The 16,835-nt window shown below is 22.0% G+C and overlaps 4 protein-coding genes across 4 annotated transcripts; 3 read left to right on the top strand and 1 right to left on the bottom strand.

The window, feature by feature from the left end:
- Positions 1-632: 632 nt before the first annotated feature.
- PVVCY_0700570 (conserved Plasmodium protein, unknown function) lies at positions 633-3,968 on the top strand (the record flags this gene model as incomplete). The annotated part of the gene is made up of 1 exon (XM_008627990.1): positions 633-3,968. One exon carries the CDS (start codon positions 633-635, stop codon positions 3,966-3,968), a length of 3,336 nt encoding a protein of 1,111 aa, XP_008626212.1.
- A 306-nt stretch (positions 3,969-4,274) lies between these two features.
- On the bottom strand, positions 4,275-7,184 carry PVVCY_0700560 (conserved Plasmodium protein, unknown function; the record flags this gene model as incomplete). The annotated part of the gene is made up of 1 exon (XM_008627991.1): positions 4,275-7,184. The coding sequence occupies one exon, from the start codon at positions 7,182-7,184 to the stop codon at positions 4,275-4,277; it is 2,910 nt and encodes a 969-aa protein (XP_008626213.1).
- A 2,625-nt stretch (positions 7,185-9,809) lies between these two features.
- Positions 9,810-14,800, top strand: PVVCY_0700550 (conserved Plasmodium protein, unknown function; the record flags this gene model as incomplete). The annotated part of the gene is made up of 2 exons (XM_037634161.1): positions 9,810-14,554; positions 14,731-14,800. 2 exons carry the CDS (start codon positions 9,810-9,812, stop codon positions 14,798-14,800), a joined length of 4,815 nt encoding a protein of 1,604 aa, XP_037490304.1.
- Positions 14,801-15,517: 717 nt separating this feature from the next.
- Positions 15,518-16,690, top strand: PVVCY_0700540 (ankyrin-repeat protein, putative; the record flags this gene model as incomplete). Its single annotated transcript, XM_037634160.1, has 6 exons — positions 15,518-15,590; positions 15,690-15,748; positions 15,939-16,034; positions 16,153-16,260; positions 16,351-16,449; positions 16,568-16,690. The coding sequence occupies 6 exons, from the start codon at positions 15,518-15,520 to the stop codon at positions 16,688-16,690; spliced, it is 558 nt and encodes a 185-aa protein (XP_037490303.1).
- Positions 16,691-16,835: the final 145 nt, after the last annotated feature.

Here is a 16,835-nt window from a genome sequence, read left to right as displayed (position 1 = left end):
ATAAATCTTTTTTGTTTTTTATATAAACAACTTTTAACATAATGTTAATTTTTTATTATCACTATTATGAATTAAAGAAAACTTTGGAATTTTACAAACTTGATAATATTATATTATTAAGAAAATTCACCATCAGATTATTTGTAAATCAGGAAGAATAAATATATAATAAATGAACAATAAATATATATATTTTTTAAAACTTTTGTCATGCATATTTTATTTTCGCGCTATCAAGTTATATTCTTATGCAGTATAAAAAAAAATAGGATAAAAATGCAATCGTATATATTTTATGAATATACTTGAAATATTTACTGTATAGCAGTTATATGTATGTGTTTTTATATTTTTATTATAATTTTTTTAATAATATATTTTTAAGTATAAAAATTAAATGGGTGAATGAAAAGGATATTATTTATATATGCCTAAATTTGTATACATATTGTTATGTTTTTTTTCGTTATATCTTTTCCATTTTTTGTTTTCACTTTTTCCTTTTTGTTTGTGTTATTTTCTTATTTCTATTTATTAAAAATAATAATTTACAAAATTTGTGGTAAGCCTATTTGTTTTCCCAAATTATGTACGATTATAAGAAAGCTTGGTAACCCACAATAAATAATAAAATGTCATTTGAATATGATATAAAAAAACGAAAAAAAAAAAAAAAAAAATATATATTTGAAGAGAATAGTATTGATGATGAGCTTCTTGGAATATCTGAACTTTTCAAGGATAACGATGATGAAATAAATAATAATAACAATGAGGAGGGGGAGAATGAAAATGAGGATATTAGCGAAGAAAATGATGAGGATATAAAATATAAAGAAAACTATGTAAGAGATAAAAATAGTTGGAAAGGAGGTGAATATAATAATTCGAAAGATGGAACTTCTAAACATGATCCAAATGTGGAAGATAAAGAAAAAGAACTAAAAGACGAAGATGAAAAGAAAAAGAAGAATGATACAAAATATAATTTATTTATAAGTAAAAGTTATATTAAAACTATTGGATTATTATATAACATAACAAATGATAAAACAATGCTTGAAAATGATGCATGTTTTGAACAGATATCTAATATTATAGAATTACGAATTAAGCAAATTATTGAAGAGGCAAGTAAATTTTATGAAAAAAGGAAACGATTTTGTGTAAATAAATATTTAAATGTAAATGATTTAACAAATTCTTGTAATTATTTAAATGTAAAAATTCCTTACCAGTATAAAAGTAGTATCTATAATCCGAATTTCACATCTCTAGATAAAAATTCTAAAAATAATAAAACACTTTATAAACTAATTAATAAACAAGGATATAAAAATAATAGTAAAAAATTTACGAAAAAAAATAAAAATACAAATTTCCAAAAATTAAAAAAAAAGAAAAAAGGTATAAATTTGAATTTAAGTGTTGATAATATATTTAAAGACTGGAAAAATAATGATCATAATAATATAAATTTGTATACTGAATTTTCTGACTTAAAGAATGAAAAAAATGACAACATTGATAAAGACGATTTTATAAAAAAAACAGATTTAAGTGATAATGATAAATCGGAAAATGAAAGAAAGGAATTAAGCTACAATTTTGATGAGAATGAAGATGACAAAGTATCTTTCCCTGATGGGGAAGAGTGCGCAGATGTTATAACTAACTTAGAGGCTGACATCGGTTCTGATTTAGATGTGGAGTTAGATATTCCACAAAAAGAAAATGGCAGTGATAATGATGAGCAAAATATCGGACAATCACTGGTGTCATATGAAATAGATATCAGTGATTTAAAACTTGATGATAATAATATAAGTACCTCATCAATAATAGAACAAAAAGAATCTTTTGAAAATATAGAGCTTGATGACCAGATCGGTATTGGTGTTTCAAAAAGTGAGTTACAAAATAATATTGAATTGAATAAAGATAAAAAGATAGGTTTCGATTTGTTTGAAATGAAAAAAACTAGCGAAGAAAATAAAATTACAGATTCAGATGACGAGATAAATATTGAAGAAAATAATTTATTACATGATTGGCATGTTAAAAATAATGAAAATAATAAAAAGAATGTTTTAAATGTATTATTTAGTGATATGCAAAATGTTTTACCTTTGGAAGAAAATTTGACAGTATTTTGGGTATTTATACAAAATCAATATAAAAAAAAAAAAAGAAAAAAAGACAAAATGAAAAAGAATGATGAAGAAATAGATGAGGTTGTAGAAAACCGACATAATAAATTAATACATTTTGATTATCAATGTTATGAAATATTATATACAATTGAAAAAAGAGAAGACAATTTATATCAGAAAAATGTCAAAATAGATAAGGAACATGGATATAGTAGTTACACCAATGGATATACAAATTATTCAAATTTTGATCAGAATAAATTTGATGGTTCTTCGTATTCCAACGAAGGTAATATATTTTTACTTCCTAAGCTTCGTCCAATAAATAAAGAATATACAATATTACTAAAATATATATTAGAAATAATAAAAGATATAATAAATTATAGAACGAATTTTTTTGATTATAATAATATATTACATATATTTAGTACATCAAAAGAGATAAATAAGATATTACCAAATATATTATTTTTTTTGTTTAATGAGTTAGATCATAATTTACGATTTAACAATATATATTCAGGTTTAATGTTATTAATATTATTAAATGGCATAATAAAAAACCGAAATATAGATATAGATTTTTATTGTTTACAAATTTTAAAAATGTTAATTCATGTAATAATATATGAGCATGATTTAAAATTAAAAAATATATATTTAATTTTATTATTTAAAAGAAAAGCTTGTGATATAATAATTGATTTTTGTTCCTTATTACGAATAAAAAATAATAATGAAATTATAAATATAGATTATTATTTGGCATATATATTAAGTAAATTATTAACACATAATAAATGTACATATATGCATATATATGTATCATATTATTTGATTTATTTAATGCCAATAAATATTCACATAAAATTTTTTTTATCTTATACACCAAACTTTTTGTCAATATTTTTCAGAAAATATTTATATTATCAAAATGTTTATAATATTTTATTGTCTTACGAGCAGAAAGAAATTAGTGAATTATTTAATTTTTTCTTTTTTCATATTTACACATTGATACAAGGATCACTATATAAAATATTTAAGCATCTTGGAATTTTGATTTTTAATTCATCATCATCGATATATTTAAATTATTTGCTGAATTTTATAGCAGAATATGCAGATTACCATTTACCATTAATTTTGTCAATTACAAATGTTTTAGGGGGAAGTATAGAGGAGGAGGATAGTACCACTAGTTATAGTGAGTCTGAATGGGATAGTAGTATTGACAGTGATTGGTGTGATAGAAAAGGTATGTCCTTTAATACTAATGGGGTTAATAATTTATTGTTTAAAAAAATGAACAAAATAAAGAATAAAATAAATATTAAAAATGAAGTTAAAAACAAAAATGATAAAGTTGGGAGAAAAAAAAAAAATGTATTTGATATAAGTACTATAAAAATGTATGAGTTAAAAAAAAATTCACATCATTTATCAAAAAATAAAAATTATTTAAAAAATATAAATAAATTATATAATTTGTATTTACAAAGTGAGAAAAATAATGATGACTATTCAATAGATGATTTTGGAAATGATGACAATTTAAGTTTAAATATAAATACGATGGAAAAAAAAGCATATCTTAGTTCTTATATTCAAAAAAGAATAATATTAAACAAAGAGCTTATACAACGAGCATCTGAAGAAAAGGAGTTGCAAACAAGTATTGTGATTAATCAGGTTCTAAGCAATATTTTGTATAATGTTAATGCCAAAGAACGCCATAAAACTAAATCACACATACGATGCTCTAATGCCAATTTGTATGACTCGTATTATTATTTTTTGTATACCTTGTGAATGTGGGGTAATACAACATAATATGCGAAATGGGAAAAATAGCAAATCTAAAAAAAATAAGAAATGTAAAAAAGGGAAATACCGAAAAAAGTCCCAACATAGTGAGGCATATAACCCACATTATAAGATGGGCAATACGCCCAAATATAAATTATGATTTATTTTTAACCCATTTTTTTTTGTTTTTTTTTTTTTTTCATTTTGGAATACACAAGTGTATACAGAACTATAAGCACATATTTTTGCTTGTCTATGGATTTATTTCCCAAATATACATGTCGATGCTTATATATTTTTATTTTTTTTTTATAAATCATTTAATATGGACTGCTTCATATATTTCAACGATTTCATAGCATCGGACGACGATACTATTTTTATATTATCTGCTAACTCTTTTAAATCTTGGGAGTTTTTATCCAAGTTATTATATTTATCAATATTTTTTATTTTATTTTTTTTTTTTTGAGATTTATTTATTTTTTCAGTTGTTTCTTTATTATGTTCTGAGGGTTTTTCGTTTATGTTGTCATCGGGCTCATAATTATTTTCCTCATTATGATCGCTACTACTACCAACGTGTTTCTGCGAATTTACCATTTGCTCATCGTGGGGGGTATTTGCTTGTTTAAAATTATCTGCTTGGCTATCTATTGATTGTTTTTTTTTAATGTTATGATTATTGCCAAAATTTTGTAAATAATTTTGATTGTCATTTGAAGTAGTAAATTCTTGATTTTGTTTTGATATATTTTTAATTTTTTTAAAAGTAGGATAATTAGTAAACTCATCATATTGTGTGTTTAGTTCTTTTTTTTTATTTTTTTTTTGTGTTTTATTAAAAGGATTGTGTTCTTGTTCATTATCAGTTTGGTCTGATGTCGTTGTAATTCGATTAAGAATTTCATTTTTTCGTTTTTTATTATAGACTGAATAATGATGGTTAATTGTGATTGTGTCTAAATTATTTAAAAGAAACATTTTAATTTTTTCAATATATAAATCATTGTTAATTGTTTTATTTTTATATAAAAATGAGTTTGATTGATTTATTTGATTTATATAATTTTTGATGTTTGATAATTTAAAATAAAAATTGTGTATATTTTGAAAGGGTAATATTTTAGCTTTAAAAAAGGAGAAGAACATTTTTAATGTTAAATATGTAGAAATTGTGTTATTAAAAATTAAATTAAAATTGAAATTATTTTTTTTATCAAATATGTTAAATAAGAAATGTTCATAATGTATTAGAATATTATTTTTTATTTCTTCATTTATATAAGTCTTAATATGTTTTAAAAAAATTAAAAGTATGCTTGTATAATTGTTGTATAGTTTGGAATATATATTTGTTAGATTATAACTAAAATCCGTTTGATCAAGATTTATATTTTTTATTTTATTCAATATGTTTATGATATTATTTTGTCCCTTTTTCTTTTCTGAAGTATCATTGTTGGTACTATCAAAAGATACTTTATTTTGAATTAACAAATTTGATGATCGAAAAATATACATTATATATATTACCCATTCTTCAAATATACTTGGGCATTTGGTTAATAAATCAGAGCAATACAAAATAAATTCTGAGTCCAAAAAATAAACTAAAAACAAATCACATTCATTATTATATATAAAGAAATGTTTCATAAAATTTACAAATATATGGGCATTTAAACTTATTGATTCAGTATCCATTTCTTTTATCAATCCTCGGAAAAAAGAAAAAATATTGTCCGTTACATATTTAAATATATTGCCATTCGCAAAATTATCACTGTTTATAGATTTCAAATGGTGTGAAAAATTTCCAAGCATGTGATTCATTTTTTCATTATCTTTAATGGCATTCAAACAATTTTGAATAGTCAAAGGGTTAGAATTTTTATTTTTATTTTCCATAGAAAAACAAATGTTTTCATCTTGATTACAAAAAGTGTTAAGATCAAATTCTTTATTTGAAATCCATTTTTTTGCAAGATTCGATAAATATTCTAATAATATATGTATATTATTTATGATGTCTTTAATACTTAGATTGATATTTATAAAATTTGAATTGGCGGTAGTAAATATATTTTCTTCATTATTACTAATTTTTGCATGTATTATATTTTTAAATAAATGTAAACTGTTTAAAAAGGCATATAAATGTTCATTTTTTTTATACTTTAAAAATAAATTAATATTATCATTAGCATAATCATTTATATTTTTATATATTTCATCATTTAAATCTGATTTGTCTTTTTTTTGTAAATAAGTAATCACATTTTGTTCTACAATAGTATTGAGTGTCCCTTTTCTCTTTAATTGTATAAATAAAAAATTAAAAAAAACTTTTTCAAAATCTTTAATTATGTTATAATTTATATTAACAATATATAATAAAATAGTATTCGCCATATTTATTAAATAATCGTTATATTTATTTACTTTCATATTAATGATATAAATTAGTATATTTTTTATGTGCTTAAGATAATGTTTAGACATATTTTCAGAGTATTTATAAATAAGGAACACAAATTCTGTAATCCCATATAAAGCGAATAATCGCAAAGACAAAAAAATTGAATTTGTATTATCATCTTTATCATTATTTCTTTCGAGTAACGTATTAGAAATATTAAAATCTGTGATTGTTTTGATGATCATATCTATTTTTTCAAAAATAGATGCATCATGTACTTTCGAATTTAATCCATTTTCCGATATAAAAGTGTTGTCATATTTTTCTATAGAGGATTTTTGTTCATTTTGTGTTTCCAATTCAATAGTGGAATTGTTTTTATTTTTTGTAAGTGATTTTTTTATTTTATCTTTTTCATGATACTCCTTTAAATATTCTTCTTCGATATGTTTTACTACTACTTTGTTATTTTTTTTAATAAGCTCATTTTCTACATTAAAAATAAAAGTTACAAAAGAAAAGTAAAAGCAAATGTTCCTAGTTTGGTCATAATTACAATTAGTAGTAGTAGTAGTAGTTTCAATGGTGTTATCACTATATTCGAGGAGATTAAAAAAAAAAGTTAGTATTTCATTATTAATATCATTTAAAAATAATTCCTTCCTATTCTTCTGATTTTTCAATAGCTCATTTTTTATATGGTTAAAACAATAGCATACATTATATAAATTTATTTTGTTTTCTTTCCATTTCCCCAATAGTTCTTCCAACAAATTACTAAGAAGTGGATTTCCCATTAAAATTTTCAAACCTTTAAATATTTATTTAAATAAATAAACTGAGGAAAAGCTGTGCCTTTGCTCTCTTTATTGGTTGTTTGTTTTTTATTCCTTTACAATTATGAATATTATTTGCATTATAGCAAAAAGGTATTTTCAGAATATCTTTTAAAAGCTTGTTTATATACAAAATTGTGAATAAAAAGTATGGCATTATATTATCAAAAATAATACCTACATATTATTATGTAGCCAAAGATATCTAAATGATAAATAAAAAAAAATATATGGTATAAATACAACAGTCAATTTTAACCTCAAAAAAATTGAGAGTAAAAAAATGGTTACAATAGTTTAAGTCATGTAATTCGTTTTTTGTGATTTTTGCTAAAAATATTTTACTTAAAAAAAAAAAAATGAGAAAAAAATTTTTATGATATTTGAATAATTTAAAACCGCTATAAAAAATGTCGACATAAAAAGAATTGGAATATAGGGGAGAATTTATGTAAATTAATTGTTAATAATGGGAATGAAAAATAATAGTTTGTTTTATTATTTTTATTTTTCAGTAATAGTTAAAAATATGTATTGAATAATTGGATTATAAGGATATCAAATGGTGTCACATTTTTCTCACAATATTCTTTTGATAAAAAGTTTGAACTTTATATAATCACTTGATGATATTCCAAGCAATTTTGTAAAAAAAAATTGTAAAACAAAAAGTAATAGACTTGTTCGTTTCTATATGGACATTAAATGAACTCAAACGATGTACAACTGGTATGCATATATAGTCCCTTAATTAAGGGCATGTTTTCAAATTGATAAAGTCTTTTGGAATTATTTAAAACATAAATAGAGTGTATATATCTTCTATATAAAGTATATTTTTTTATTATAAACACACTGAAGTTATATGACAAATAGGAATTAAGTAAAAAGAACAGAAAGCAAACAAATTTTGTATTTTTTATACAATGTAGTGTTACTGTAATCGCCATTTTGAAATCAAAATATTTATATAAATATCCACATATATGCATAAATAAGTGTATATATAATGTTGTATTTTTCTTTCCTATAAATGGCAAATGTGATAAATGAAAAAAGGGGAAGGTGTGAAAAAAAAATATTGTTCTGCCTCATATGAAAGGTAAAGATATATTTTGTTCATGGAATTAAAAATATTTAAAGAAGTTAATCCTTTTAGTTTTCTATTGATAAGACATTCTTTCTTTTATGTAATAATTTATGTTTGAAACGGGAATACTTAAAACAAAATTCAAATTGCCACATTTTAATATGGGTTACTACTATTATTTTGCCTATCATTAATTTGTGATTAAGATATATTTTTTTTAAGTTATTAAGGAAAAGAATAATTTAAAAATGCGAATAAATAAAAGTAAATAATGTTTTTAATATTGTTAAAAAAATTAATAAAAAAAATATATTATGATTTTTTTTATTGAAAAAAATATAATTTGTTAGACAAATATATAAGGAAAAAAGTGTATAATACATATTAATTTTTTGTGTATTATTTATATTAGCAAATGGTGATTTGATTCTCATTATTTTTTGAATTTTATACAAATTATTATTTATTTATACAAATATTTTTTTCATATTAATGTTATACAATAATATACATATGTAAATGTAAAAATGTAACACAAGATATGACGAGAATACAAGCACATTGTATTTATGCGTTTCATATTTTTTTAATTATTATAAATTAACATTAAAGAAATATTCTAGTATACTCAAGAATCAAATATTATGTTAAATGTAAATTAAGGGAGCAAAATATTCATTTATTTGTAAATGTTAATAACTTTTATTTTTGCTTAAAAAAATATATTATATATAATATTTCTTTTTTAGCAACTTTTTTAATACACCATTAGATTTTGTTATTTGTAAGATAGTTTTTTTCTTATTTCGTTTTCTTTTTTTTAGCATTTTTGTTTTGTTTGTTTGTTATATATATATATACATATATATTTTTGTCACATTGTAATTCAATTTTGAATTGTATGTAATAAAAATAGTCATTTTCCAATTGAAAAGATAATAATTATTGTTTACATTATTATGTTATATGCATATGTATATGAATTGAAATAATGCAAAACATAAAAATATGTCCTTAACTATTCCCAAAGAAAACGATCAAGATTGGCAACGAAAATAAGTATATAGTATAGGTATTGGCAAACTTCAAGTTTGCGTATTTATCATTGTAAATATATTACAAAGATATGACAAGTATTAAAATATTTGTTGGTTTATTTTGAGTTATTTACATATTTCCTTTTATTTTATTTTTACGAATTTATAATATTCCAAACTGTCTAGTATTTTTTCATAAAGCAATTTTTGTCTTATTTTATTTATTGGGCAATGAATATAGCTAAACAAATTTTATTTCAAAAATTGTGAGTATATTTACAAAAATGTCAAAATAGTGAAATATATCTTAAGCTACAAATTCAAAGAAACGGAACAAAACCAAATATACATATATCAGCTTTTGAAGTATAAAATTTGTTGCATGTAAATAATCTTAGTACCATCAGAAATGATAATAACAATTATAACATAGTTAGTAGTAATATTAATATAGAAAATATGGAGGGTGTAAAAAATTTAGATTTCCTTGAGTCAACCACAAGGATAGGAAATGGGAAGAAAAACATTTATCGAGAAGAAAATGATATCAGAAATTTGAAACGAAAAAAAATAAATGAAATTATAAATAAGTATAAGAAAAATATGACATTTATGCATGGTGGTAACACAAATAATAAGACCGATGAAGAAAATGAAAGTTATGTCATTGATCAATGTGATGACGATTATAAGGACGATAGGAATAACAAAAAGAATACACATGATAATAAAACTATAAAAGAAATAGAAAATTCAAAAAAGATTACGAAAGACAATATGATGACCAAATTTTTAAAAAATACATTCGATGAAAAAAAAGATATAAAAAATTATATGAATAATATTTCTTCATCCTTAGTCCGTGATACAAATATGAAGGAGAAATATTATGACAATATTGATAATAAAATAAAAAATTCAAATTTTAAAAAAATTGAAAATGATAAGTTATCAAACAATTTGGAATATAATAAAATAAATAGAACTTTATTTTCATCAAAATATTTAGATAATAGTGAAAAATATGGAGAAAAAAATAATGATAAGAATAGTTCTCAAAATTATTACCCATATAAAAAGGATCGTGGATTTTCAAAAACTATAATATCTGAAATAGACCCAATGAAAATAGGTGAGTTAAAAAAAGGGGAAATAAATAAGATTGATAATAGTGATAAATATATTTTACAAAAAATAGAAAGTACAACCCATTTATTGTCCAATGAAAATGATTTGAAATTATATGAAAATAAGGATGATACTAAAAATTACAAAAATGATAAATTATTATTATTAAATAAAGCACATGAAAAAATAATTTCAAATAATTATGACCAATTTAAAAATAGAGATTTCAAAAAATTCTCAAATTTAAAAATAGGAGATCAAAGTGCCAATATTAATGGAAGCAATAATGCAGAAAATATAAGCATGAGTAAAACAAAAGTAAATGAAAAAGTGAAACATTATTCTAAAGAAGTAGATACATCTTCTAAGTTCTTTAATGAAACAAAATTTAGTGATGATGAAAAAAAAATAAGAGAAACTTTTGAAAAAGTGAAAATGATGGCAAAGACAATCGATTATAGTAATGAATATAATATGAGGGATGATACCAAAAAAAAAGAAAATGTATTAGAATCACATAAAGAAAATAAAAATTTAGAAGTAATAACATCACATGAAAAAAATAAGCTTTTAGAAAAATACAAAACCGACAATAGTAAAGGGGAATTACATATTAAAGAAACCCGAATAAATAATGATATAGATGATCAAAACAAAAATTGGTTAAGCTCGAATAGTAATAAAATTAAAGAAAAAATAAGGGGAAATAGTTTTAATAGGACATTTGATGATCTATCTATGAACAAGGTACAGAAAAAAAGTGATATACTTGATACAACAAATTCTAAAGATGTTCTAGAAAAAAACGAATTAAATATTAAGGATGTTTTGGATAAAAATGAAAATAGTAATGTAGATAATTTTGATGCAATACATAAGTTAGACACATTAGAAAATAAAGAAAAAAATAATACATACAGAATGAAAGAAATTGATGAAAAAAAGGATCTAATATATAATAGTAATAAGCCATTAAAAAATAGTACAACTGATAATATTTCGTATAAATCTAAATTTGTTAGTAAATTTGAAAGAGATAAAGAAAATGATTTTGAAAAGAAATATATGGAACTAAAAAAAGAAAGGGAGAAATATCTTTCTTCTATTGTTTATAATAAAGGAGATGTAAAAAATAACGAAGAAAACTTCAAAAAGGATTTTAAAACATATCGTCTTGATAGTGAATATAAAAAAAATGAAAATAATGCTCTTGAATATATTAGTAATAAAGTGAATAGATATAGAGAAATGCGATATAATAGCATTGATAAAAATAGCGATAAAGAAGAGGTATTTTTAAAAAGCAAATTGAGATCTAATTTGGAAAGCGAAGAACAAAAACAAAAATATGGTAGTGTATTGGGAAAAAAAAAAGTATCAGATAATGAAAAAAAAATAGAGTATCTAAATAATGGTGATAGAGACCAAGAAAAGGATAACCATAAAAATTATTATAACAAAAATAGATATCAAAGCAAGTTAAATATTTACGATAAGAATAAAAAATCCAATGATCATATAAATAATTTGTATACAACAAAAAAGAGTGAAGAAAATAAATACGAAAAATATATAAGTAAAAAATATAAAGTAGACGATTTTAATAAATTTCAAAAAAATGATGAAAGAATAATTGATCATCGAAAAAAACTTTTATTAAATGAATCAAACAACAGGTTTAATAAATATAATAAGGATAAATTATTTGAACGGGATATAAAATCTAGTGTTAAAAAAAATATCGAAAAAAAAGACTATGAACGGTTGACAAATAAATATAATGCTACCGGAAAGTATCATGATCAAAATGATAAATCTGTTAAAAAGTTATTAGAAGAAAAAAATTTCAAAAAAACAAAAAATTATAATAATGAAAAATTGAATAACACATTAAATAAGTCTATTAATTTTGAATCACATCGTAATAAAAAAGTAGACACATTAAAAAAAGCACCAGAAGATATTTTCACACCTAGTAATGACCCAATAGAACAAATTAAAAAAAAATACAAAGATGTAATTAACAGAGTTAACCATAATATTAACAAAGAAAAAAAGGATATAAACACGAGCGTAGAAGTGAATGGTCTGAATTTAAAAGTAAAATCTGCCGAGGAGATAGAAAATGAATATAATGAAAGAATAAAGGCACGATTAGATGCAATAGAAAACTATTTTAATAAGGATAAGATTGATGCCGAAAGATTGAAAATTGCAGAAGAAAATAAAATAAAAGAGGAACTAAATTTAAAAAGGAAAATGTATGAATTAAAAATTAGGGAAAATTTTAAGGAAAAAATTAGATTAAGAAAAGAAATGAATGAAAAAAACAGATCTGATGAAAATGTAAAAAATGATAAGAATAGTGGTAATAACGAAGATAAGCCAGAGGGGAAAATACCTAAAGACCAAGTACATAGAAATAGACGGGATTCAAATTTTGGACGAAGTAAAAAAAAAAAAAAAAATAATAAATTTGATGATTATTCAAGTGATGGAAGTTATTATAAATATATGTATAGAAATTTATATGAAGAAACATATAATAATAGATTAGAAAATCATTATCATGATATAAATGATAATTTATATTTACAAGAATGTTCAGATAATTTTTTTCACAATCCAAAACGGAATTCTGTTGTCTCAAAATCATTATCAAATAGTTTTGATAAAGATTCAATAAATATAAGTGTAATAAAATTTGATGATTTTGATTATAATTATTTAAATAATCGTAAGGTTTCTACTTGGAAAAAAAGAGAAAGTCGTTATTCTAATATTGATGATAATAGTACAAACATAAAAAATCTAAATCTCGAAAAACCTAAAGTTGTTCCCACAGATAGTGAAGAGAGTCTCATAGGCCATAATAACTACGCTAATGAAGTCAAATTAGCAAAAGAAGGAAATAAATTTGAAAAAAAAAAACATAATGCGGAAAATAGTTATTCAAAATATGGTGATAAGCAATCTAATTTAAGCGACTCTTCTATTATAAAAATGAAAAAGAAAACGAGTCAAAACCAAGAAAAATATATCCCTAACAGAAAAAAATTATCATATCAAAATAATAAATACGAAGAGCATGATGATAATGTAATTAATAAATTATTGAGAAACAGTAAAAACCATATGATGAGAAATACCAGCATATTGATCAGAGATGATATTTCTCAGGAAAATAATAAAAATTATAACGACAATAAAAATGTTAAACAATATAAAGATGCAATAGAAATCCAAGAGAGAGATTGTATCGATGAGACTGGATATGAAAGTGAAACTTATGAAAAAGAAGAGAGTATCCATGAAAATGAAATAAATGAAGAATATGAAAAAGAAGAAAACATTCATGAAAACGAAATGGACGAATCGTATGAGGAAAATAGACTTGAAGATAGTTATAGTAAACATAATGAGGAATATATAGGAAAAAATGAATATGAAAATAATAGAAGTAGAATAGAGTATTACAATAATATAAATCCAAATATAATATCCTTCGAAAAAAATTATGAACCCAAACCAGTAATGAATGAATATGATATCGAAGAAGATCAAAGTAATAATATAAAAGAGGATGAAAAGGAAAGTGTAATTAGTACCATTGAAAATTATGAAGAAATAGAGTGTAAAGATGAGAGCAAGGAAATTAATGAAGAAATAAAAGAGGATGACCAACTATATGATGATGAAATTGATGAAAAACAAAACGAGGATGACCAAGTATATGATGATGAAATTGGTGAAGAAATAAAAGAGGATGACCAAGTATATGATGATGAAATTGGTGAAGAAATAAAAGAGGATGACCAAGTATATGATGATGAAATTGGTGAAGAAATAAAAGAGGATGACCAACTATATGATGATGAAATTGATGACAAACAAAACGAGGATCAAGATTCAAAATCATCAATAAAATCGTCTGATACAGGAATGCCAAAAATTAACATTTTGCAAAACAAAGAAAATTATATACCTTTAGATGAAGCTCTAAATTTTGTTATTGACAATGAGAAATTAAAAAAGACAAAAGCCCAAAAGGAAAATAAAGGAAACCCTAAAAATAAGTAATTATGAATAACATTTTTATTTATTTCCCATAATATTGTGTAAATTTTTTGATATAAATATTAGAGAATGCAAAATTATTGTGTTTGTGTATATATATTGTATTCCTACTAAAGTATAAATATTTTGTCTATATTTATTATTTTCATTTTTGTAATTATTTTTCTTTTTTCAGAACTTTTGTGCAATGGCTTATGGATGAAAGGAAAAAAAGATTAAAAAATAATCTGCCTATAGACATTTAAATTGTATACAAAATTTCCTTCCCTTTGATTATGCCCAGTTATCGAACCTTAGTCATAGTCCCCATTTTTAATTCTTTAACAACCTTTCCAATATAATAGAACATTTATTTATGAATATGCATATATTTATTTATTCGTTTATATGCATTTGCACCACCAAATAAGAATGATGCGTAAGTATGTGCGCATATATTTGTTTAGCATCCCTTTGATATGCTTACCAATTTTCAGCTTATCAGTTTCATTATATATTTTATTATTTTTTTGTGTTAATATTTTTCAATTGTTTTTCAATATAAAAAATAAAAATATTATTTTCATTTCATATTTTTGCTTCCCTTTGTTTTTTGAAGTATACATTCATACAAAATATGAGGAAACTTCAATAAGATTATTTGTAGAATGTTAAAAGCATGTGTGCATATAATTTTAAAAATTTAATTTATTATTTAACGCGAATATATTGATTCACATTCGTTTGCTCCAAATATGTGAAAAAACTATACGCATAAAATTGTATATTTAAAATAAGACAAAGAAATATCCTTTCATTTTTGTAAAAATAAAAAATATTGAAAATCCTAATTTTTAATGCATTAAAGGGTATCATAAAGATAGATAGACATAATTTTAATTTTCTCTTTTTTTCATTTTTTATGTTTCAGTTTTACGAACTTATATATATACATATAAATTGCGAAAAAGTATAAAGAAACAATGATATCTGTGACGTTAACAAATGGCTATGTTTATGATAAGTTGTCTGATCTAGGCTTGTGTGTTTTCACGGGTATGCATTATAAAACAAGCACATTATATTTCATATAGCTTATATATATGCCATAAATTGTGTGATATATATATTTGCTTTTCTTTTCTTTATATATAGGAAACATGAAAAGATTGAAAAAATTACTAAAAAAAACTGGGATAAATACCAAGTTTACAGTAATAAATTGAAGTCAAAAATAAGAATATAATAAACTATAGAGATTAGAAAAATTATAAATGAATTTTAATAAAATATAGTTATACCATAATTAATATATCATACAAAATGATGATCTTATTTATGTGTGTATGGATATATATTGGCATTAATATGTTTCATTATGTATTGCTTTGTTTTTATTTACAGAATGATAGTAGCTTGCTGCATATATGCTCACATAACGATAACCCAAATATGTTTTATTTTTTATTAAGTAAAGGATGTGATTATACACATATTAATGTGAGTGAACAAAATGAGAAAAATAGAAAAAATGTTATTGGTTATATGCAATTTTAATAAAGAAAAATTTCTTTTTGTATGTTTCTTATTTTTTAATTTTTCCTAATTTTACTTTTAGGGGAATGGAGATACATGCTTGCACATGATTGTCTTAAACAACAACATATCATGTCTCGAAATTCTTTGCAGATATGATATCAAAGATATTATCGATATAAAAAATAGGGTAATATAATAAAAATAAAGAATTTAATAGTGTTGTTTTAATTATACATAAATATATTCATTTTGTTTACACTTTATATATGCAACGCAGGATGGAGATACGGCCCTACATATCTCCATTAAAAATGGATTTTATGAATGTTTTTTTTTATTAATTAAAAAAGGAGCAGATACTGAAATAAAAGATTATGTAAGTGTGTAAAGTTATATTTATTAATTATTACTTGTTATATTTACTTGATTGGTTTATCAAACTTTTCTTTTGAGCAATATTTTATTCTTATATTTCCATTTTTTTGTCTTTTTAGTTTGATATGGATTCTTATGAACTAGTAGATTTATACGAAAAAAAAGAAAAGTTATACGATTGTTATTCTAGCACATATGCTAATATGTTTAATTTATTAGCAAGCATGAGACGATCCAAATAGAAAAAATATTCCATGATTTTTTTTACACTAGTTTATTATGTATGAATTTCCATAACTATCATTAATATTATAATACACACATGTACATATATTTTATGTATTATTTGTCTCTTTATATGGCAATTATTTTGCCAAAATAAATTTG

This window comes from Plasmodium vinckei (assembly GCF_900681995.1).
Source record: "Plasmodium vinckei vinckei genome assembly, chromosome: PVVCY_07".
In the NCBI taxonomy this organism is placed as follows: domain Eukaryota; phylum Apicomplexa; class Aconoidasida; order Haemosporida; family Plasmodiidae; genus Plasmodium; species Plasmodium vinckei.
Note: the sequence above shows the minus strand (reverse complement) of the source record. Positions and strands in the feature narration are given on the sequence as shown.